Source organism: Lithobates pipiens, unplaced genomic scaffold (genome assembly GCF_037356315.1).
Source record: "Lithobates pipiens isolate NorthernLeopardFrog02 unplaced genomic scaffold, aLitPip1_a1.2 Scaffold_8, whole genome shotgun sequence".
In the NCBI taxonomy this organism is placed as follows: domain Eukaryota; kingdom Metazoa; phylum Chordata; class Amphibia; order Anura; family Ranidae; genus Lithobates; species Lithobates pipiens.
The window spans coordinates 193,561,198-193,584,290 of record NW_027507903.1 but is presented as its reverse complement, the minus strand read 5'-3'; the positions used below and the strand labels follow the sequence as shown (position 1 = coordinate 193,584,290).

At 44.6% G+C, this 23,093-nt stretch overlaps 1 protein-coding gene across 1 annotated transcript in view; it reads right to left on the bottom strand.

Annotated features, from left to right (window-relative positions):
• The window catches only part of MOV10L1 (Mov10 like RNA helicase 1), a 301,052-nt gene that overhangs the window by 59,296 nt on the left and 218,663 nt on the right, over window positions 1–23,093 (bottom strand). The window contains exons 15-17 of the mRNA XM_077473981.1: window positions 11,184–11,274; window positions 8,725–8,897; window positions 1,687–1,833 (exon numbers count right to left, since the gene is read on the bottom strand). Coding sequence (XP_077330107.1) covers window positions 1,687–1,833; window positions 8,725–8,897; window positions 11,184–11,274 — 411 coding nt within the window. The remainder of the gene's footprint in view (window positions 1–1,686; window positions 1,834–8,724; window positions 8,898–11,183; window positions 11,275–23,093) is intronic.

The following is a 23,093-nucleotide window of genomic DNA, read 5'->3' as shown; positions in this document are numbered from 1 at the left end:
GCTAACCCGGACACAGAGTCATTGTCATTCTCACTGTCCGAACGGTCCTGGTCCGCATCCTCTGACACATCAGAACAGGGGCCGCCAGTCACCACGGGACCAGAGTCTGAATCAGAGCTTTCCCCAGAAGGGGGGACAGGGGACGTTCTTTACCCCCCTTGCACCCGCAGGCCGCTTCCACCTTGGCAAAAAAGGTGTCCAGGACCACCGACAAAGCGTCCATAGGCACCGCATTTTTTGCAGGGGAGCCGGTTGCAACAGCAGGGATGTCTGGGGAAGAAGCGCAAGCTTCTGACGCCATGCTGACCCTCACTCACTTGCCACAACTTAGGGGACTTAAGACAAGTTACACAAATCCCACCCTCCTAGCTGCTCACAGACTGAGGGGCCCCTCCGCAGGACACACCACCCTGACCAAGTGATGCGCTGTGCTGCCGCTGACCAATCTGCCCCGTTCTAGTCACAAAGTGCTCAGAGTGAAAACTGCGCTGTTCTGAGGTACACAGACCCAGCACAAGAGGTAAAAACGCACTGAGGATACAAGAAAATGGCTGCCGGTCATCATTAGTACAAAAGTAACCAAGAAAATGGCCGCCAAACCTTCTAGAAAACAGCCATACACTGCATAAGATTACATAAAAATGGCCGCGGCCTCAGCAAAATGGCCGCGGCCTTTCCTGAGGTAAATTTACTCAGGCACCTCACAGCACAGTAAAAAGGGGCAGAAAAACTAAAAAAACGGACCCCAACAGCCAGCGCAGCCCTGCCACAGCTTGGAGCCCCCCCCCCCCCCCCCGAGAGGACCCCTGGCCTAGGTACATACACCACACCTCATGCCCAGTCACACAGTGGCCCCAGCAGGGGAAGGAGGGAATGAGGGATAGGGAGAGAGGAAAGGGAGAGTGAGAGACTCCCCAGTCGACCTCCCAGGGAATGCCCAGCTGCTCTATCCTGCAGAGGCAGGGAGAGCCGTACTTACCCTTCCTGTCGGGATTGCTGGACGCATTCCACCACAGACCCATCGCCTGAGCAGTATGCGGTGGCTGCTGGCCACAGCACACTGACACAGACAGCAGTAGCCCGGTCATGTGTGTGCCCCAGAGCATAAAGCTCACCAACAGCCCCTGGAGCAGAAGGGGCATGTCATGGCTGACCCAGCGCGTAGCTAGGGTCTGCTCAAGCTCGATGGCCAGGCTGGGGAGACTACAAGGATCTATATTATCCAGCCTGCCACCCAGCCGGCTGTTGATATCAAATCACTGGATCAAAAATTGTAGAAAAAAATCCCAGGACCAATGGTCCCCTCAGGGAGCCAGGTCCTTCTACACTAGGCCAAAAAAAAAAAAAAACCTGAGCTGCAGGAAGCAGGGTGAGGGGTTATAGCCACAGGAACCACCCGCTGGGCGGTGCTGTGCAGTCTTGCTGTTTTTACATGTGTTACATGTTCTGCCTAGTCCTCTCCTGAAGTGGCGTGATAACCCTAAGGTCAAGAATTAAAGGAGCCGTGTCCGGCAATGAACGAAAGAGAAATATATTTTTGTTGTGAATACATTTAACAAAGCATTGTACTTGTTACAAAAATAAAATAAAAATTCTAGTGGTTTCCAGTGTTAATGGGCAGATTTCATAGTTAGCTATACCATCAAGACAAACCTGTTCAACAAGCACAGTACTAAGCCAAATTACCTCTTCTTGGCGACTGGAAGCATTTACCCTAACCATGGTTCCAGGTTCCAAATGTCCGCTTTCATGAAGACGGAGGCAGACAAGATCAGCAGCACTGTTAGATGGAGCACACACCAATATACGACTATCGGGTAAAGCATAATGGATCTACAAAGTATAATATTGGTCATTGTTGACTCTACACAGGATGCAGGGTATTTATATATTACATACCTTATCAGCACTAAAAAAAGAGATTACATCAGTATATACTGTGGGAAGTCTAGCTCAAGGTAGCACTAAAAAGCCTAACTCAATGGTTGTGTGTATGTAAATACAAACAAAAACCCAATAATTGTTTATGCTGTGTTTCAGTAGCCATATAAGGACTTCTCGTTCCTGGAACAAAATCAGATCAGGCTGAGTGCTGCTCAGCCATTTATAGAAATGTTATTTTTATTTTTTTAAAGAATTTTTATTTTGTGAGATAAAGACAGGACATTAGAAAGCATATTTGAGGGCGCAGCCGCTGTAATAAACAGTAGAATACAGAAATTAGATAATTTAAAATAGGTCAAGTGTTATGTAATGTTATTAACTATACAATACACATACGGTCATTGGTAACATTGATCTGACGTTTCTGGCGTGTGAACAAGGCTGCGTTTGCTTCGTCTTGGGACTAGCACATCTTAGTGATTGCCAAGTCACTGTATCTATCAGACTTTCAGGTCATACTACGTATAATTTGATGTTATAGTTTAAAAAATTGCATTGTGGGAAGCAAGAAAGGATTTAATTTTATTGTTTTTTTTTTATGAATGAATACATGGCTTCCTCTGATTGGCTGATGTGGAAAGACAGACAAACCTCACAAGCTCCACCTCAGCCAGAGGAAGTCTCATATACAGTTATAAAAATGTGAGGCTTCCTATGGATGGCTGAGCAGTGCTCAGCCAAACTTGATTTGTTCAGGAACAGGACAGAAAGTCCTCTTAGCTCTGCAAGAACACAGCACTGTATACGGCATGTAGCTGATGCTACATACAGGTTATATAGCATTGACAGAAGCGGCATCAATTAGTAAAGGAAATAGTTTGTTTGGGCAAGCTAGCTTGGTCCAAGCAAACTATTTAAAATCCTAGTATTCCTGGAGTTAGGCTTAAAAAGGACACCATCCACTCAATTCTTTTTAGAACAAGTCCGTCGGACAATTCGATCGTGTGTGGGCTTCATCGGACCTTTGCTTGGCAAAAATCCGGCGGACTTTAGAAATAGAACATGTTTTAAATTTTCCCACTGGAACTCTGCCGGGCCGAGAAATCGGTTCGTCTGTATGCTAGTCCGACGGACAAAAACAGACGCTAGGGCAGCTATTGGCTACTGGCTATGAACTTCCTTAATCTAGTCCGGTCGTACGTCATCATGTTCGAATCCATCAGACTTTGGTGTGATTGTGTGTGGCCAAGTCCGTTCATTCGGAAAGTCCGTCGGAACTCCGCCAAAAGTTCTTCGGAAAGACCGTCGGACCTAGTCCCTCGAAAAGTCTGGTCGTGTGTACGCGGCATTAGTGAGAGGAGCTCTGTTTGGATTGAAAAAAGTTTGCTTTACCTCATGTTTTGTGGGTGACAGGGACCACCCTCACATTGTATAGAGAGCAGTCTACTGTTTAGTTTAGCACCAGATGGCAAGGATTTACTTTACTATTTTTGTTTATTTTATGACTTTGCAAACCACTTGTAAATAAAGCTGGCAACCTGATTTTAAAGAAACTGCCTGCATGCTAATCTCCCACACTTGGTGGATTCAGAGGGCAATTTCTAAAATTGGAGGAAATATTAAAGGCCCTGCTACAGGCTAATGCAGCTCAGCGGGAAACCAACTGCCAAGACGCAGAGGCCGCTGCAACACAGCAGGTGGCCCAGCAGGAGATGCACCACCAAGTCGCAGAGGATGCTGCAGCACAACAGGCGGCCCAGCACGAGATGGACCGGCAGTTCCCAGAGGCTCTAGTGGAACTGAAAAAGGGGTCCGCACCTCCTGTACCAGTGGAACTAAAGATGGTACGTGCCTCCTACCACCTACAGAAAATGACACCTGCCGATGATGTTGAGGCATACTTTGCGACTTTTGAGAGAGTTGCTGTCTGCGAAGGATGGCCAAAAGCACAGTGGGCGGGTCTGTTGGCCCCATTTCTGACAGGAGAACCTCAAAAGGCCCATTTTGATCTGGAACCAGAAAAGGCCCAAGACTATTAAACTCTGAAGACAGAGATACTCACACGCTTGGGTGTCACTATGGCAGTCTGGGCCCAGCGCCTGCATCAGTGGACCTACTCCAGCAACCAGCCACCCCATTCTCAAATGTTCGACCTGTTCCACCTCACCAGGAAGTGGTTGCAGCCAGAGACCTTGACAGGCCCTCAGATCCCGGTGCGTGTGGTAATATACAATGTTTTCGTTGCCATGCATTAGGGCATATTGCTACAAACTGTCCTATAAATGATGAACTTATGCAATTCGATTATGCTTATATGAAAAGACGCATATCTGTTTGCACAGGTCGCATGTACTGCATCATGTCAGACTCACATTGAAAAACAAATGTGTTTTATTTCAGTGGATGGGAAGCCATTCACAGCCCTGCTAGACTCTGTTAGTGTGGCGACACTAGTCAGGAATGATTGTGTAAACTCCAGAAAACTACACCCCAGTACTATTGGGGTAGTTTGCATCCATGGGGACACTCGGAACTGCCAGACAGGGGTGGTTGAGGTTGATACCCCCTGGGGCAGTATAACACATTCAATTGGGGTGGTACCTTTGCTGATGCTTCATGAAGCTTTAGTGGGGAGAGATTTTCCCCATTTTTGGAATTTATGGGAGAGCAAAGGGAGGCTGGTAGATAGAGGCTCCCTTGCTGGGGAAGCACGGTAACTCTCACCAGATTCTTTTTGCCAAAGGGAAGGGGATGTCGTTGGTGGGATCGAGGAACCTGGAGATCCTCTTCCTTTTCCAGTCATGGCTGGGGAGCAGGAGGACCTAGAAGCTATCTCCCAGCCCGAAAGTAACGAACAGGTGAACACCTCTGAACCAGACACAGTGTGAGTAGCCAGAATGTGGTACCCGACTTAGAGGTCAGGAGAGAGGATTACTGTACCGAGCAACTCCAAGATGCCACCCTCATGAGAGCCAGAGAAAACTAAGATGGCGGAAGCAAAACCAGTGGATCCTAACTGGGGGGTGTCTCCCCCCTACATGGCCCTTAAAAACTATTTTCTGTATCAGGTGGCAAAACGGGGAGAGGACGTGGTAGAACAGCTACTGGTTCCCAAACCCTTCCGTAGGGGTGGTGCTAAACCTGACCCATAGCCATGTAATGGGGGTACATCTTGATAGCGAAAAGACCAGGGAGAGAATCGCCCAGAGATTTTTCTGTCCCGGATTGTATGCAGATGTCGGAGTACTGTGAACCACGCCCCGAGTGCCAAATGTCAGCACCGTCACCACATTTTTGCAGTCCCCTTATTCCTCTACCAATAATCGAGGTCTCGTTTGAGAGGATTGGTATGGACCTGGTGGGGCCAGTAGTGAATTCTTCCCAGGGTCACCAGCATATTTTGGTAATCCTGGACTATGCAACGCGCTATCCTGAGGCCATTCCCTTGCGCAACGCCTCAGCTAAGGCTAATCGCCAAGGAGTTAGTCCAGGTGTTTAGTCGTGTTATAGCCAGATAGAGTATCATGTGAGTAAAGAACACTATTCAATGGTGTAGTATGTGGCTTCCCAGTATCCGAGGACTCCCATAAGAAGGAAATGGTGGGACATGTGGGACGCAGAGCGGACAGTCCGGTGGCTTCTTTTCCTGCCTCTACCCTATATCATAGTCTTTGCAGCTCTCACCATCTCTTCTGAACTTGATTATACCATTTATCCTCATTTATAGCATCTGTGCAGGGGGTGCTCTAGGGGAGGTCTCTGCCTGTTCACAGGCAGCAACAAGGAGGAGGAATACAATATAAGACCATAATTTACTTTATATCCTACTACCAAATCCATCACCATTTCCGTCTTCTGGGAGCGTCGGATACTGGGAAGCCACATACTACACCTATCCGGTCTGCTGTTTTTATTGAATAGTGTTCTTTACTCATATGATACATGATTAGGATGTTTGTGTACACAAATAGAGACTTTCTCCCCCTTAACCGGACCGACCAACGTTATCCAGCAGGACAATGATGGAACCAGGGGTTCGCGTAAATGTAAAGCCATATAGAATACCAGAGGCCAGGCGAGAGGGAGTCGCGAAGGAAATCAAAAATATGTTAGAGTTGGACATGATAGAGTCCCACAGTGAGTGGTCGAGCCCCATCAGGTTTTGTAACGACTTTAGGAAACTCAACAGTGTGTCTAAATTTGATGCGTACCTGATGCCTCGGGTTGACAAACTCGTGGACAGGTTGGGACAGGCTCACTACATAACAACCCTAACAAAAGGCTATTGGCAAATACCGCTAACTGAATCAGCCAAGGAGAAGACTGCCTTTTCGACTCCGGAGGATTTGTTTCAGTACAAGTGGATCCCTTTTGGTCTGCATGGAGCCCCTGCACCGTTCCAGTGAATGATGTACTAAACTGAGACCACATCGCCCATATGCAGCTGCTTAATTGGACGATGTGGTTATCCACAGCCTGGATTGGGAATTACACCTGCCCCGAGTACAAGCAGTGGTAGATTCCCTTAGGGAAGCAGGTTTCACGGCCAACCCAAAACAATGTGCCATAGGTCTGGAGAAGGCCAAGTACCTAGGGTATGTTATTGACCGGGACTGGTAAAGCCTCAGACCAATAAGGTTGAGGCACTTCAAAAATGGCCAACCAGTAAACAAAAAACGAGTTTGGGCCTTCCTGGGCATTACGGGGTATTACAGACGGTTTAAACCCAACTTTGCCACCATTGCCACCCCTCTGACCAACCTGACGAAGGGAAGAAGGTCGGTCATGGTTAAATGGAATCCTGAAGCTGAGGAGGCATTTCACAAAGGAGTTTGTGGTACAGACTGACGCCTCCGAGGGGGGCCTGGGGACTGTACTATCCCAGAACAGAGATGGTGAGGTGCACCCAGTTATATACCTGAGCCTGAAAAAATCATGCCATTGTCGAAAAGGAGTGTCTCGCTATTAAATGGGCCTTAGACTCCCTGAAGTATTTCTTCTTGTGGGGGTCATTTAAACTGGTTACCGACCATGCTCCCCTTAAGTGGATGTGTTACAACAGGGAGAAAGGACTGCGTAACAAGGTGGTTCCTGGCTTTACATCCCTTTAAGTTTACAGTAGAGCATAGGCCGGGCAAGCTCCAAAACCATGCAGATGCCCTCTCCTGCATGCACTGTATTGCTTGGGACAATTGCTCAGCTACAGGGGCTTGAGCAGAGGGGGAGGATATGTGAGGTATGCGAGGTGAGGTCATTGATAATTGGTATATTTCACCTCACATTCGTTCTATTGTAAAAGACTGAACCGGAATCCGGCCCAGGTTTTTGAAGCCCCTGTGGCAGGCTTGGCTCTGGTCCAGGTGGTGTGGTCCACTTGAGTCCATGCTCAGGTGGACTTTAAATGACCAGGAATAGAGCACAGCAGAGCTCTGGCCTGAGATCAGAAGGGAATCAGAGAGAGGAGCTCTGTTTGGATTGGAAAAGGTGGTTTGCTTTACCTCACATTTTGTATAGAGAGCAGTCTACTGTTTAGTTTACCGCCGGCAAGGATTTACTTTATTATTTTTGTTTATTTTTATGACTTTGCTCGTAAATAAAGCTGGCAACCCACCAGATTTTTAAATAAACTGCCAGAACGCAGCCAATCTCCCACAATACACACACTGTATATCTCAATATCAATTTATATTTTTTTGTTTTGTTTAAATACAAATTTCACTTTTTTTTCCATCTCCTCCAGCCACTCCTTGCCTTCATGCATGCGCTCCAGTCATGGTCGTACATTATTGCTCAGGACTGGTTTTCTGAGTTTAACATACCTGCAAAATGTGAAATGGCATGGCAGCTTATAGACTTAATTGGTAATGCATGCGTCAGGGTAACGAGCAGCTAGGAGATGGCGGAAGAATTGGTGCTGTACAGTGGGTATAGAAAAGAATCACCTCCCTTTAAAATAACCACATTTTGACACAAATGACCACATAGTGGATGAAGGAGAAAAAAAGTGAATGTCCTTGCATGGCCTAGTCAGAGAACAGACTTAAACCCCATTGAAAATCTGTGGAATGTCATGAAGACTTTAGTCCACAAACGGTCACCATCAAATTGAATGGAACTTGAGCAGTTTTGCAAACATTGTCTAGCGGTGTACAATTAGTAGAGACATATACCAACAGACTAAAGGCTGTAATTAAAGCAAAATGTGGTTCAACAAAATACTGACACGGGGTGATCCTTTTTCCAAACTCAGGGATTCTGCTTTTGAATTTTTTGTTTATTTTTTTCCTGACATGTTGGTGTTACATCTTTCACTTGGATGTTATAAGTTGCGCTACATACAGCTGGATAAAAAAAAAAAACCTGTCTTAATTTTAGGCTGCAAAGCAACAAAATTTGATTATTTTAAAGAAGGGGGTGATTCTTTTCTACACCCACTGTATAAAGGAAGTGCCCGTTAAGGACCCAGGAATTAAACAAAACAAAAAAAAAAGCCGCAGACTTAATTACTTCAAATTTTATTAACAAGTTAAGGATCATATGAGGTTTTAGTTAGAATTAAATCTACTTTCATTTTCCTAAAAACAGACTCAAAATTGATCTATCCTTTGAAGGAAAATGATAGACTAGTAGAAAACGATTTTCCAGGATGAAGACATTCATTAAACTGGACAGTTTTAACCTTTTACTAAAAATTACACATTTTCCTAACCTGTAACCTAAGCACTAAAATAACAAACACACACAATTTACATTATATATAACAAATATAAATCATAAAAAAAAAATACAAAAATACCCCAAAATTGCCACAGTTTATTAAGGTCACAATGCAAAGGTCACCTGCAAAATAGCTTCAATGACTGTGACAGTTTTTCCTGTTCCTGGAGGTCCAAACAGAATGTATGGAGTAGGACGGCACTCTCCACTCAGTATCCTCCTAACTGCAAGCTTCTGGTGATCATTCAGTTCCGGATTAAAGAACTGATTATTTATCTTTGCAGGGGACTTCTTACCTGTACAAATACCAGCAAACAGCAAGCCATTCACAGACTATAACAACATCACAGAAACAGGCCATACAACTTGGTGACAAAAGCTTCCTTCTCACATTTTCTCTTTTCAGTTATTTCACCTCTAAAAATCAAGTTATTTTACAATGCAATGACATTAACCCTGAATTTATCCTAATCAAATCTTTACATAGAACTAAATAATGCTTGCTACTTTGGAGCTCATGCACACAGGGCTTATAAAATGCTGCTTTTACACACATTTGGCATTTTTTCCTGCATGTAAAGGCACGTCTATGTTCGCCTACATGTCCAGGCACACATACAGTGCCTTGCAAAAGTATTCACCCCCTTGGCATTTTTTGTGTTTTGTTGCCTCACAACCTGGAATTAACAGGGATTGTTTGAGGATTTGCATCATTTAATTTACAGAACATGCCCACAACTTTGATTTATTTTAATTGTGACGCAAACAAAGGACAAAGTAATGTGCATAACTAAAGTCAATACTTTGTAGAGCCACCTTTTGTGGCAATCACAGCCCCAAGTCACTTTGGATAAGTCTCTATGAGCTTGCCACATCTTACCACTGGGTAATGCCCATTACGCCTTGCAAAACTGCTCCAGCTCTTTCCTATTGGATAGTTTGTGACTGTGAACAGCAATCTTTAAGTCTGACCACAGATTTTCTATTAGAATGGCCTAGTCAAAGCCCAGACCTCAGTCCAACACATTTACATGTTTCCCCTTAAACCACCAGTGTGTTGCTTTAGCAGTGTGTTTGGGGGTCATTGTTTTGCTGGAAGGTGAACCTCAGTTACTGCAATGTAACAAAATAGGTAAAAAGCCAAGGGGGTGAATACTTTTGCAAGGCACTGTAGGCATTTACAGGTCTATTAGAAGAGGAGTGTTTACAAGCAATATCTGCGGCTAGCTATTCCCAGAAGTGGGTGCAGATACCTGGATTATACAGGTATTTGCACCCCCCTCCCCCCTGAAAGGTGCCAAATGTGGCACCGGAAGGGGGGGGGGGAGGAATCTGATGAGCAGATGTTCCACTTTAGGGTGGAACTCCGCTTTAACCACTTGCTGACCGATGTCGGCAAATATATATTGGCAGAATGGCACAGGGCAAGGAGTAACGTACCGGTACGTTACTTTGAGTTTCCCACCGTGCGGGTGCCTGCCACAAGCTCCGTGATCGTGAGTGCGGGACCCACGGACTGTATCGCCGTGGGGATACCCGCGATCATGTCACAGAGCTTAAGAACAGGGAGATGCTGATGTAAACTCCCCATTCTGCCTAATGACAGGACATCAGGAGCAGCGATCAGTGTCACGTCACACACAGCCCATCCCCCAGACAGTTGGAAACACTCCCCTAGGACACACTTAACCCCTCCCTGCCCCCCAGTGGTTAACCCCTTCACTGCCACTGACATTTTTACAGTAATCAATGCAATTTTATAGCATTGATCGCTGTATTAATGCCAATGGTCCCAAAAATGTGTCAAAATTGTCCGATGTGTGCGCCATAATGTCACAGTCATGATACAAATCGATGATCGCCATTACTAGTAAAAAAAAAAAAAAAAAATTAATAAAAATGCAATAAAACGACCCCCTAATTTTTGTAGACGCTATAACATTTTCGCAAACCAAGCAAATGCGTATTGCGATTTTTTTTTTTAACCAAAAATACGTAGAATGCGTATTGGCCTCAACTGAGGGAAAAAACGTTTTTTTTTTTAAATATATTTTTGGGGGATATTATAGTAAAAAGTAAAAAATGCGTCTTTTTCAAAATTGACGCTCTTTTGTTTAAAGCGCAAAAGAGAAAAACCTCAGAGGTGATCAAATACCACCAAAAGAACGCTCTATTTGAAGGAAAAAAAAAAAGGACGTCAATTTTGTTTGGGAGCCACATCGCACGACCGCGCAATTGTCAGTTAAAGCAAAGCCGTGCCGAATCACAAAAAGTGCTCTGGTCAGGAAGGGGGGTAAATCCTTCCCGGGGCTGAAGTGGTTAAAATAACGACTGTCTCAGGGCAAAGCTCTGGTCCCTAAGCTTCTTTGGTGCAACATATGCATATAGGGCAGCTCATTCAAGTGAATAGGCTGCTCTATGTGCGACATACAGAATTAAGTGTGAGTCGCTGTTAAGCAATATTGGAGAGGGGTCCGGGATTTAATTTTTTTTGTACAACAGGGTCACTTTAAGCAGGACATTATGTTTTAACTGTTTATTGACTGATGGGTCTGCAAGCCTGTTTGTGACAGAGCACCAACCTTGCTTTGTAGTCTGAGTAGCAACAGTCACCATGTCACTCATTGACACAGAATTCTTCTCTCGAATTAGTGCTTTGTTCTGCTCATCACTCTTTCAAAAGACAAAATGCACAGTTTAATAGAGGATTGCATTGCATTTTATACATTTTTCAGCTTCATATAATGGAAAGGGATGGGATGCACACTTGCCAATTGGAATGCTTGCTTCTTAAAAGATAAAAACACACCAATTTAAGATTTTCAAATATCAGTATAATACATTAATGAAGACAATTGACTCATCAAGTAACATATCTATTCTGCATTGTTATTGTTTCAGCGATCAAAATATTGGTCCAGAGCCTTTATGAGGACTGTCGAAAGCGAATTAAAGTGTTACTAAACCCACAATAGTAAAAAAAAAAAAAAAAAAAAGTTTGCAAAGCATGCTTGTTATACTCACCTAAGGGGTTAATGCTCTGCATTGTGTAAAAAAAGCTGTTTAAGCCTGTCTTCTCTGATCATCCACTTCTTCCACAGTCCCCAAGCTTGTAGGAGTTTTCATTCTCCTCTGACTGTCCTATAAGGCTGCAGGACCCCTGACCCGATTTCAGATACTCACCCATTCAGCGATGTCACGCTGGGATCTTATGCCCGGCCACAGCTCTGTCCCGTGCCGCCATGTTCTGATGTCATTGAGAGGCCTGCCGACCCTACCTGGTTCAGTGGGTGGGAATCCCAATGATGCACCAATAGGCCTGTGCCCTCCTCCTTTTCTGAATTAAAGACTATGCCTCCTGGGATTTGTGATGTGCATATAGCGGGAGGCACAGCGGGCAGTGTGCATGTCATTCGCTAACGTGCATGGGGAGGCAGGGCCAGACCTTTTTATAAAAAGAAAACAAAATAAAAACCCAGTGCATTACGTATAGGGCGGATGGAACGAGAGGTGGAGTTGAGGGAAGTAGAGGAAGAGGGCGAAGGTCCACTAAAATAAAATTGCACAAAATTTAACAGTTTGAGATGTAAAAGGGTGAATACCACGCTAAAGAGCAAAAACTGAGACATACAGCTGCAACAAAAACCATCAAATATCTGGTGATATATGGCGATATATGGTGAATAACAGTAATAAAAAAACGCAAGTTGTGCATGTAATGTAACCACTAAAGAGAAAATTGACTTAACAAAAAGTGATATATGTGAATGAATTAAAAAGATGATTTTTTGTACTCACCGTAAAATCCTTTTCTCTGTAATTCACCGACCGACACAGCTCCTCTCTGTAACAAATGGGTTGTTAGCCTTATCACTAGGAGAATGCTAGGCAAAGTTGTAACACAACACTCAGAACTCTTAGTTTCGCCCAGGGGGGGGGCGGTCCCTCAGGCTACAACCCTCCACCTTGCAATGCAGCATCAGTACGTCAACAAGCAGTAAAATGTAAAGAGAAAAGAAGGGGAAGGTGCTGTTTCGATCGGTAAATTACAGAGAAAAGGATTTTACGGTGAGTACAAAAAAAATTAAAAATCATATTTTCGCTTATATTCCCCGACCGACACAGCTCCTCCACAAATGGGACGTACCCAAGCAGTGCCAAAACAAGGGGTGGGAAAAACAGCATAAAAACTTCATCCACCATGGCAAGTGGGAACTAGTGAAACTATACCCACAAAAAAAAAACAGCAGTGCGTGGAAAATCACCACAAAAAAACAGGGTATCCTCAACAGGAGTGATCCCCAAGACCGTACCAAACTGCAGAAGTAATGTAACAGTGCATTAACACAACAGTACTGCGTTTTTATAGAAAAACCAGGAAAAAATATCTATTGCATATTCAATTGCAACTACACGACCGCCTGCAAAACTTTGCGGCCAAAATAGGCATCAGCAGATGCACTGACGTCTACCTTGTAGAACTTGGTAAACGTGTGGACAGACGACCAGGTCGCCGCCTTACACACCTGAGCGACTGACACTTGGTGTTGGAAGGTCCAAGATGTTCCGATTGCCCTTGTGGAATAGGCCGTTACCAGAAAGGAGGGCACCTGCCCCTTCAAGGCGTAGGCTTGTACTACAATCTGTCTGATCCACCTGGAAATGGTGGCCGACGAGACCCCCATGACTTTCTTTGGACTAGCCACCGAAACAAACAAACAGTGAGTCTGACTTCCGAAAGGGAGCCGTGGCAGACAAATACACCTTCAGAGCCCTAACCACGTCAAGAGCGTGAAGGGCCACCTCCTTAGGGCGCTTCGGCTTAAGACACAGAGATGGTAATACAATGTCCTCATTGATATGAAAAGTTGAGACCACTTCCGGTAGAAAGGATGGTTGCGGATGCACCACCACCTTATACTTGTGGATAACCAGATAGGGCGACTTGCAGGACAAGGCCACCAGTTCCGAAACCCTCCTGGCCGATGTGATGGCCACTAGAAAAAACACTTTCTGGGAAAGAGTCAACAGGGGAATCTCCCTGATATTTTCAAACTGCGGTTTTTGAAGCGCCGACAACACCAGGTTCAAATCCCATGGGGGCAACGGTGGACGCACTGGAGGGACTACGTGTTGTACCCCCTGAACGAAGGTACTCACTAAGGAGTGCTATGCCAGGGGTCGTTGAAAAAAAGACAGCTAAGGCTAAGATTTGCCCTTTGATGGTGCTTAATGCCAATCTCTGGTCAACTCCCTTCTGGAGAAATAGCAGGATCCTGGATGAGGAAAAGGAGTGCGGATGCCATCCTTTCTCTTCACACATGGAGATGTAGGCCTTCCAGGTACGATGGTATATCTTCCGAGAAGAAGATTTCCACGTTCTCCCCTGATGAAGTCACGTGATGTGATGTCACGCGTAGGGACGGGAAGGAAGCTGACTGTGGATGCACTTGCTGCTGATTGCTAGAAAAAGGCTTTTTTCTATCTATTAATGTGTGAGTACCCTGTGTATGTAAATTTTTAATAAATGCTATCTGTGAGATACTACACTATGGTATTCCCTCTCTATTAATCTATTGGGTCCTCTGGAGCAATAAGAATAAAATTCAAAGGAGAAGGTGACCGAATTTACCAGGAGAGAAGACATATAAAGAAATCTATATACCTCTATGCGAATCCCTCCTTGCTATAGGTAAGGGGCCACTGCCCACTAAAGTGTGATCACAGCGGGATTAAGCACTGGGAGATCCGCACCTCAGTTGAATTTGCACAAGTTTGCACAAAGCACTTGCACTTAAAGGAGACTGTTGTTTATTTATGGACTTGAATATTTATATCTTTTTATTTTTGATGGATTTCAATATGTATATTTAATCTATAGAGGCCGGATTCATTCTGATATAACATATGTTGCAGCCGGCTCTGTAGTGCGTTTACTATTATATATATATATATATATATATATATATATATATATATATATATATATATATATATATATATATATATATATTTTTTTTTTTGTTTATTCTAAAGTTTATTCCTATGTGATCAGGAGAGGGTACCCTCTTTTTGGTCTAGGTATACTCTCTTATTTTCTTGTATATCATTTGTTTATTATTAGGGTGGTTCACTTATATCACCTCTGGAGAGTGTTTACTTATTTGCACATTTATAAGACGCACTTGGCACTTTATGATCAATTCACTGTTTAGTGGCTTTGCACTCAATTGAAGCAGTTGTGTTTCTGTGGAGGTTTTCAATTGACTCTGTAGTGCGTTTACTTTTTTTTTTTTTTTTTCTCTGCACTTTATCAAAATAGCAATTTTCTAAGAGACTGATTTTAGTTACTTACCTTTGTTCACTTGATTTTCATTTATTTGGATTCTATCACCTTTGTGGTGTGTTTATTTTATTTTATTTAATGTAGCACTTTTTGATACTATTCAGTAGACATTTATAGATATATAATTTTATATTACACTATTGATTTATGTAATTAGGCATTATACTTATCACCCTCGGAGGGTTATTTAATATAGGGACAGCGCAATACCAACATATCTTTAGTTTCATATTAAGTGGATACGGTGTGATCCATTCCGGTAGTAGCAGCAGCCCCTGACATTTGATAGATCACCAGTGGTAGCGCAGGAATAAAACACTATCACGTTCTCAACATAGTTGCAATCACCGAGTCCGACAGACCCCGGTTCCTCAACACCTGGCTCTCAATAGCCATGCCGTTAAAGCCAGTGATGGTAAAGCAGGATGGAGAATCGGACCTTGAGACAGGGGCCCTCTCGCAACGGCAGTCGCAAGGGAGTGTCTGCCACCAGACACACCAGGTCTGCGTACCAAGGATGCTGAGGCCAATCTGGGGCAACCAGTATTACTGGGATCCCCTCGGCTTCCACTCTGCGACGTGGCAACAGTTTCAGTGGAGGAAAGGCGTAGATCAGCCGTTACTGATCCCACTGAGCCACCAGTGCGTCTGATGTGTCGGCCCACGGATCTCTTGTCCTGGACACGAATCTTGGCACCTTCTGATTGAGACGGGAGGCCAGTAGATCCACATCTGTGTGTCCCACTTCAGGCACAGCAACCTAAATATCTCCGGATGCAATGCCCATTCTCCTGGGTCCAGCATCTTGTGACTCAGATAGTCTACCTGCCAGTTGTCCACTCCTGGGATGTAAATGGCCAACAGGGCCGGTACATGTCGCTCTGCTCACCGAAGTATGTGAGCAACCTCCCGAGTAGCGGCTGAGCTTCTTGTTCCCCCTTGGTGATTGACGTACGCTACAGCCGTGGCATTGTCTGACTGTATCCTGATCGGACGCCCTTGAAGTCTCATTGACAATCTGATCGCTCTCAATTCGAGCAGATTGATCAGCAACTTGGATTCTTGCGTCGACCAGAGGCCCTGAGCCGACTGAACCCCCATCACTCCACCCCAGCCGGATAGACTGGCATCCGTTGTGATCACCGTCCATTTCAGAGGAAGGAACGATTTTCCGGACTGAATCACCAGGGACCTCAACCACCAGATCAGTGAGTCTGACTGGCTGGCTCACCTGGATCTGTCGATCCAGGGACAACTGAGATTTGTCCCATTTTGTCAGAAACTCCTTCTGCAGGACTCCGGTGTGGAACTGGGCATAAGGTACTGCCTCGAAGGAGGCTACCATGAGTCCCAGTACTCGCATGCAAAAGCGGAGAGGCGACCACTTGCGGTTTATCAGCAGTTTAATCGCAGATCTGAGAGTCTGCAATTTGTCTGAAGGGAGAAAAACTCTTGCTTCCCTGGAGTCCAACAGCAAGCCTAGGTACTCCAGACTCTGGGTCAACACAATTGCCAACTTTTTGAGGTTCAACAGCCACCCAAATTCTTGCAGGGTCTGCATGGTGATCGCCCCATCCTCCTCTAATTCTGAGGCGGAAGATGCTCTTAGGAGGAGATCGTCTAGGTATCCCACGATCGCGATCCCACGTTGTCGCAGCAACGCCAAAACTGGTGCCAGTTCATTGGTAAAGACTCGGGGGGCTGATGCCAGACCATAAGGAAGAGCCACAAACTGGTAGTGGGCTTCCCCGACTGCAAATCGCAGAAACTTTTAATGCCGAAGGATATGGGTATGTGCAGGTATGCATCCTGGATGTCTAGGGATGCCAGGGAGTCCCCTTGATGGAGTGCAGCGACTACTGAGCGAACTGACTCCATTCTGAACCTCTGCACTTTCACAAAGTGATTGAGGGCTTTTAGGTCCAAGATCGGACGTACCCTTTTCTTCTTGGGAACCACAAACAGATTTGAGTAGAATCCCTGGAAGCGTTCCAAGTCCGGAACTGGTACAATCACCCCACGATTCAGCAAATCCCCTACCGCCCCTAACAGGGGCTCCCGGCAAACTGGGGATACGGGTATGCTGGAGGGGGAAGAATCTGTTTGGCGGCCAAGAGAGAAACTATCTTGTAGCCTGTGGAAATCAGATCGCAGACCCATTGGTCGGATAACCGGGAAGACCACCGGGCTGCAAACTTGGGAGGGTTTGGGCAAACCTTCATGCGGTAGCACTTTTATTCGCAGGCTTGCGGTTCCAGGGACGTTTTTGACCGTCTGTGGGCGTCCTATGGGGCAGACGAAAAAGCTGTTTGTGAGCGGAAAAAGAGGGCCCTTGCCTACGGCGTGGCTCCTTAGCCTTCCTGACCTGTGGGAGTAGGGTACTCTTACCACTGGTGCCATTTTTAATAATGTCATCTAATGAGGCTCCAAAGAGCCGGTCACCAAGGAAGGGAAGATCCGTCAGGGCTTTTTTGGATGCCTGGCCAGCAGACCAGCATTTTAGACAAATTAGGCGTCTCAGCACCACAGCTGACACTGAGGCCCTGGATAACAGAGGGAGAGTATCCAGGGCCACGTCACAGACATACTTAAGGCCTTGCACTAGTTGGTCTGCTAGTTCCACGCAGACAGGGGAAGCCTGTTCTCCCAATTCGTGGTGCAAAACTTTTGCCCACTCAGTCAGTGTCTGCGACACAAGTGCTGATGCCAGTACAGGTCGCATGGCTGACCCCACAACTGTAAACAAGGAACGAGCCACCGCCTCTGCCTTCCTGTCCGCAGGATCCTTGAATGCAGGAGTCCCGTCAACCGGGATCGTGGTTACTTTATTTAACCTGGATACGGGGGGGGGGGGGGGGGGGGGTCTATGACCGGAGGAGCCAACCATTTCTTGAGAAGGCTTTCCTCAAAGGGGTAATGCACCGCCATGTATTTGGGGACCGAAAAGGTCTGTTGCGGGTGACCCCATTCCTTGTAAATGAACTTGTCAAAATAAGTCAGATACAGAAACACCTTAGGTGAACGTGCTGGCTTGCGGGACCCAAAAGGGACCGGTACATCAGCAGAGGGATCCGCTGGCTCCTGAATTTTAAGGGTATCACGCACAGCTGTGATAAGTGCTCCAACAAGCGCTTTGTCGCGCCCAGACCCGGACGGGGACTCATCCTCACTGTCCGAACGGTCCTGGTCAGCGTCGTCTAAAAAGACAGAGCAGGGGTCACCGGCCTCAGCAGGACCCGAGTCTGCGTCAGAGCTTTCCCCGGCAGGGGCCGCTTTTTAGCACCTTTCTTCCCACGCACCGCCACCATCTTGGCAACGAATGAACAAATTGAGGACCGCCGTCAGGGTGTCCATGGGAACTGCGCAGTCCGCAGGTGACCCGGTTGCAATTGCCTGGATTCCGGGGGAAGAAATAACAGCTATGAAGCCATGCTGACCCTACACTGTCTGCCACCCGAAGGGGACTTACGACAGTGACAGTCCCACCCCCCTTGCTGCCACTGATTGAGGGGTTCTAACCCATCGGACTCACCACCCAGAGGAGTTCCGCGCTGTTCACAGCAGTGCCTGAAGACCCCTAGTGCTCCCAGGTGCAGAGGAAACTGTGCTGGTGGCAGTCCGTCAGAACGATTGTTAAAACGATCTGAAAAACATGCTCAGACTACATAGAGCGGCCGCCCAGCATCCAGTGACGACAAACAGGAAGCTGAGAGCACATGTAGCTGCTGCTGGAGAACACTGAAACGTGCTCAGGCTTCTAGAAAATGGCTGCCAGTTTTCTGAATAGGAAAGCACTGGGAAAATGGCCACTTGAAGCCCAGAAGACATGCTGCCCTCGCCCACACCTAAAATGGCCACCAGCCAGCTTCCATGAGGGACAGAGACAGAAATGTGTCAGAGACACAGCTCTGTCCGAAAGCACAGCCAGACCCTCACAGGCACCTCCCGGGAGCTTAATACACAGGATCCAGGCACCACCAGCCAGCCTCCTATCCCAGGTGAGAGCCCTAGCTGCGACCTGCACACGCTCAATGGCCGGACTGGGGAGACTACAAGGATAAGGGTATCCAGCCTTTCACCCAGCCGGCTGTTTATCATAGGATTAATCATCTTGCACAAAAACTCAAGCTTCTGCGTAAAAAAACATGGACCGATGGGCCCGTAGGGTTCCTATGTCCTCCTCCTTTGCTATGCAAGAAAAAAACTAATGCTGCTTTGCAAGGTGGAGGGTTGTAGCCTGAGGGACTGCCCCCCTGGGTGGAACCAAGTTCTGAGTGTTGTGTTACAACTTTGCCTAGTATTCTCCTAGTGATAAGGCTAACAACCCATTTGTTACAGAGAGGAGAAATGACAATGAACAAAGTAGTGGGTTGAGTCCATACACAGATCACACAAAGCACTAGTGGGAGGAAGAAAGTTGGGTCCATGCACAGATCAGAGACACAGCACTGATGGAAAAGAAGTCCAATGAGAGAATAGACATCCAGCGTTCATCCACCTTCACTGAAGAAAGAGGGGAACACAGGGTATAGAAGAGATCCCCAGTTGGAAATGAGTCCCAATTAGTACATCAATGCCCTTAACAGAAATGGTGGACCCCCTAAATAGCAGAGTCTTAATCGCAAACAGATAGAGCCCTCTGCAGGGACGGATAGATCTCGTGACTTCCAAGCCTCAAGTCTCTGTGATGATCCAAGGCAAAAGGCCCGGGATTCCAATCTGGAAAAGTAAATCGTTGGCCAGGAAGACCATGAGTATGAAAACTAAGAGAACTCCAATGGTGTAGTAAAGTGGATAAAAAAGCCTTTATTGCTGAAAATAAAACAGATGGGAACAAACATCTGCTGTAAAAACACATTACAAATATGCTGGCAAGTATAAAAAGTAAAGCAAGCACCCATGTACCAGGGTCACGTGAGGGCGTGATGGTGTCAGTACGTTACGTAGCACTGGGAGCCTGCTATTTTGAGCAATAAAGGCCCTTTTTATCCACTTTACTACACCATTGGAGTTCTCTTCGTTTTTATACTCATTGGTGTTCCCGGCCAACGAGTGACTTTTCCAGAGGGCTGTATCTGTTTGTGATTAAGACCTTGCTATTTAAAGGGTCCATCGTTTCTGGTAAGGACATTGATATACTAATCAGGACTCATTTCCAACTAGGGACCTCTTCTATACCCCGTGTCCCCCCTCTTTCTTCTTCGGTGAAGGTGGATGAACCCTGGATGTCTGTTCTCTCATCGGACTTGCTTCTTTCCATCAGTGCTGTGTCTCTGATCTGTGCAAGGACTCAACTGTTGGTAGCAGAGATAAATCAAAAACTTTTACTATTCTGGATACTCTGATTTCCTGATATCCATTGTTTGTGGAAACATAGATACTTACCATGGAGGTTACCTGCATATCTTATGGGTCTTGTCTGCCAGTACAGCTAGTTACAATATCAGGTAATGGCATGATTGAGACAAAGAGTTACAATGTTTGTGTATGATGCTTGTATGCTTTACTAAGCATTCATCTTACACTGACCAAGCATATGAATTGAATACTTTTTAACTAATATGTAAGGGATTTAAGGCATAGTGTATCATTACACATATTTTTATATGTGTATGACTAGTTTTTTGACCAATAAAACCAAGTACATTTTTATGAATATTTTGCATCCTCATTGCTGCCTAAAAACCCCACGGGAACTTTTTCTTTCTTCCATGTTTGTTACCGGGTGTGCAGCTAGCTCAGCGTTCCTTTGGGCGCCCTCTTTCCTTTTTGAAAAAAAACTTCCTTGGGTGGTTAAACACCCCTTTCCCCCTTTGAGCTTTGGTAAAAATAGAGGAAATTTGTCTTGTTAATATTTCAGGCCATTGAATGTGATAAATGATCGTCATTGATGGATGTACTACATTTGTCTTGGATTATAAGTAATCTTTAAAGGGTTGTCATATATTAATATACTAAACAAAAATGGACATATTGATTGAAGGCCACAGTCTATCCTGGCCCTGAATCAGCCTCCTTTGTACCTCTTTTTCTAAAAGGGTCCAGTTTGGGTAAACCAGCTAGGGTGGGATAGTGCGGATTAAGAAGTGCGGTAATAATAATAATAATAAGATATAAATTCAGTTATTAAATAATTATAAAGATTTGAATCTAAGGTATAGCTTTAAATTCCATTTGTTTGGTATATAGCTCTGGATTCTATTCATTTAGCAACTACACTTCTAGATGATTATTAGAATTATGGATAATATTCTCCCCCTTCCTGGCACTTTTTTCCTTTATCTGTGCTCTCACGCCTAGTTGGAACCCAGGTGTACCAGATGGGCCAAGACAACCATCAATGGGTCAGTTAGCATACATACATATATATTTATACAAAAAAAAAAAAAAGAAAGTAGTATTCTACACATGGTAAATGAATATATACATCTAATGATTTTAATTCTCATTGCATTATGCATTATTCCTCTATTTTTCCAGCCGCTATGAGGCATGAACATCATAAGAATGTTATGGTGGAGTTATCTGCCAATACTCTGAGATACATAATACCCTTCCAATACTCTGCCATACCCTGCCAATACTCTGCAATACCCAATACCCTGATATTTTTATTTTTTATTTCAGGCTTCCCAGCCTAGAGGTGAGATGTGGGGTCTTATCTCACTCTAAAGAGGGCCTTTCATGCCATATTCCTATTACAAGGGATGGTTACATTCCTTGTAATAGCAATAAAAATGATTAAAAAATTTATTCTTGGGGAAAAAAAAAATGTCAAACTAAAATAAAGTAAAATGAACAATAAAAAAAAAAAAAAAAAAATGTAAAGTGCCCCTGTCCCCATGTGCTCGCATGCAGAAGCGAACGCATACGTAAGTCCCGCCCACATATGAAAACTGCGTTCAAACCACACATGTGAGGTATCGCTGCAAACGTTAGATTGAGAGCAATAATTTTGGCCCTAGACCTCCTCTAACTCAAAACATGTAACCAGTAAAAAAAAAAAAAATGTAAATCGTCGCCTATGGGGATTTTTAAGTAGCGACGTTTGGCGCCATTCCACGAGCATGTGCAATTTTGAAGGGTGACATGTTAGGTATCTATTTACTTAGCGCAACTTCATCTTTCACATTATGCAAAAACATTGGGCTAACTTTACTTTTTTTTTTTTTAAAGCACAAAGTTTTTTCCCCAAAAAAACGCATTCGAAAAATTGCTGCGCAAATACCGTGCGGGATAAAAAGTTTCAACGACCACCATTGTATTCTCTAGGGTCTTTGCTAAAAAAAAAAAACATATAATGTTTTGGGGTTCTATGTAATTTTGTAGCAAATTATGATTTTTACATGTAGGAGAGAAATGTCAGAATTGGCCTGGGTGCTCTAGAACGCCTGATGGTGCTCCCTGCATGTTGGGCCTCTGTATGTGGCCACGCTGTGTAAAAGTCTCACACATGTGGTATCGCCATACTCGGGAGTAATAGCAGAATGTGTTTTGGGGTGTAATTTGTGGTATGCATATGCTCTGTGTGAGAAATAACCTGATATGACAATTTTGTGGAAAAAAAAGAAAGGAAAGAAAATCTTGATTTTCCAAAGAATTGTAGGAAAAAAATGACAAACTTCAAAAAACCCATCATGCCTCTTACTAAATACCTTGGAATGTCTTCTTTCCAAAAAGAGGTAATTTGGGGGGTATTTGTACTTTTCTGGCATGTTAGGGTCTCAAGAAATGAGATGGGCCGTCAGTCCTTCGGGTGTGATCAATTTTCAGACATTGGCACCATAGTTTGTGGACTCTATAACTTTCACAAAGACCAAATAATATCCACCAATTTGTACTTATTTTTACCAAAGATATGTAGTAGTATAAATTTTGGCCAAAATTTATGAAGAAAAATGACTAATTTGCTAAATTTTATAAGAAAAATTATTTTTATTTTTGTATTATTATTATTATTATTTTTTTTTTTTTTTACAGAATTTTCGGCCTTTTTTTCTTTTATAGCACAAAAAATAAAAAACCCAGCGGTGATTAAATACCACCAAAAGAAAGCTCCATTTGTGTGAAAAAAAGGACAAAAATTTCATATGGGTACAGTGTTGCATGACTGAGTAACTGTCATTCAAAATGTGAGAGCACCAAA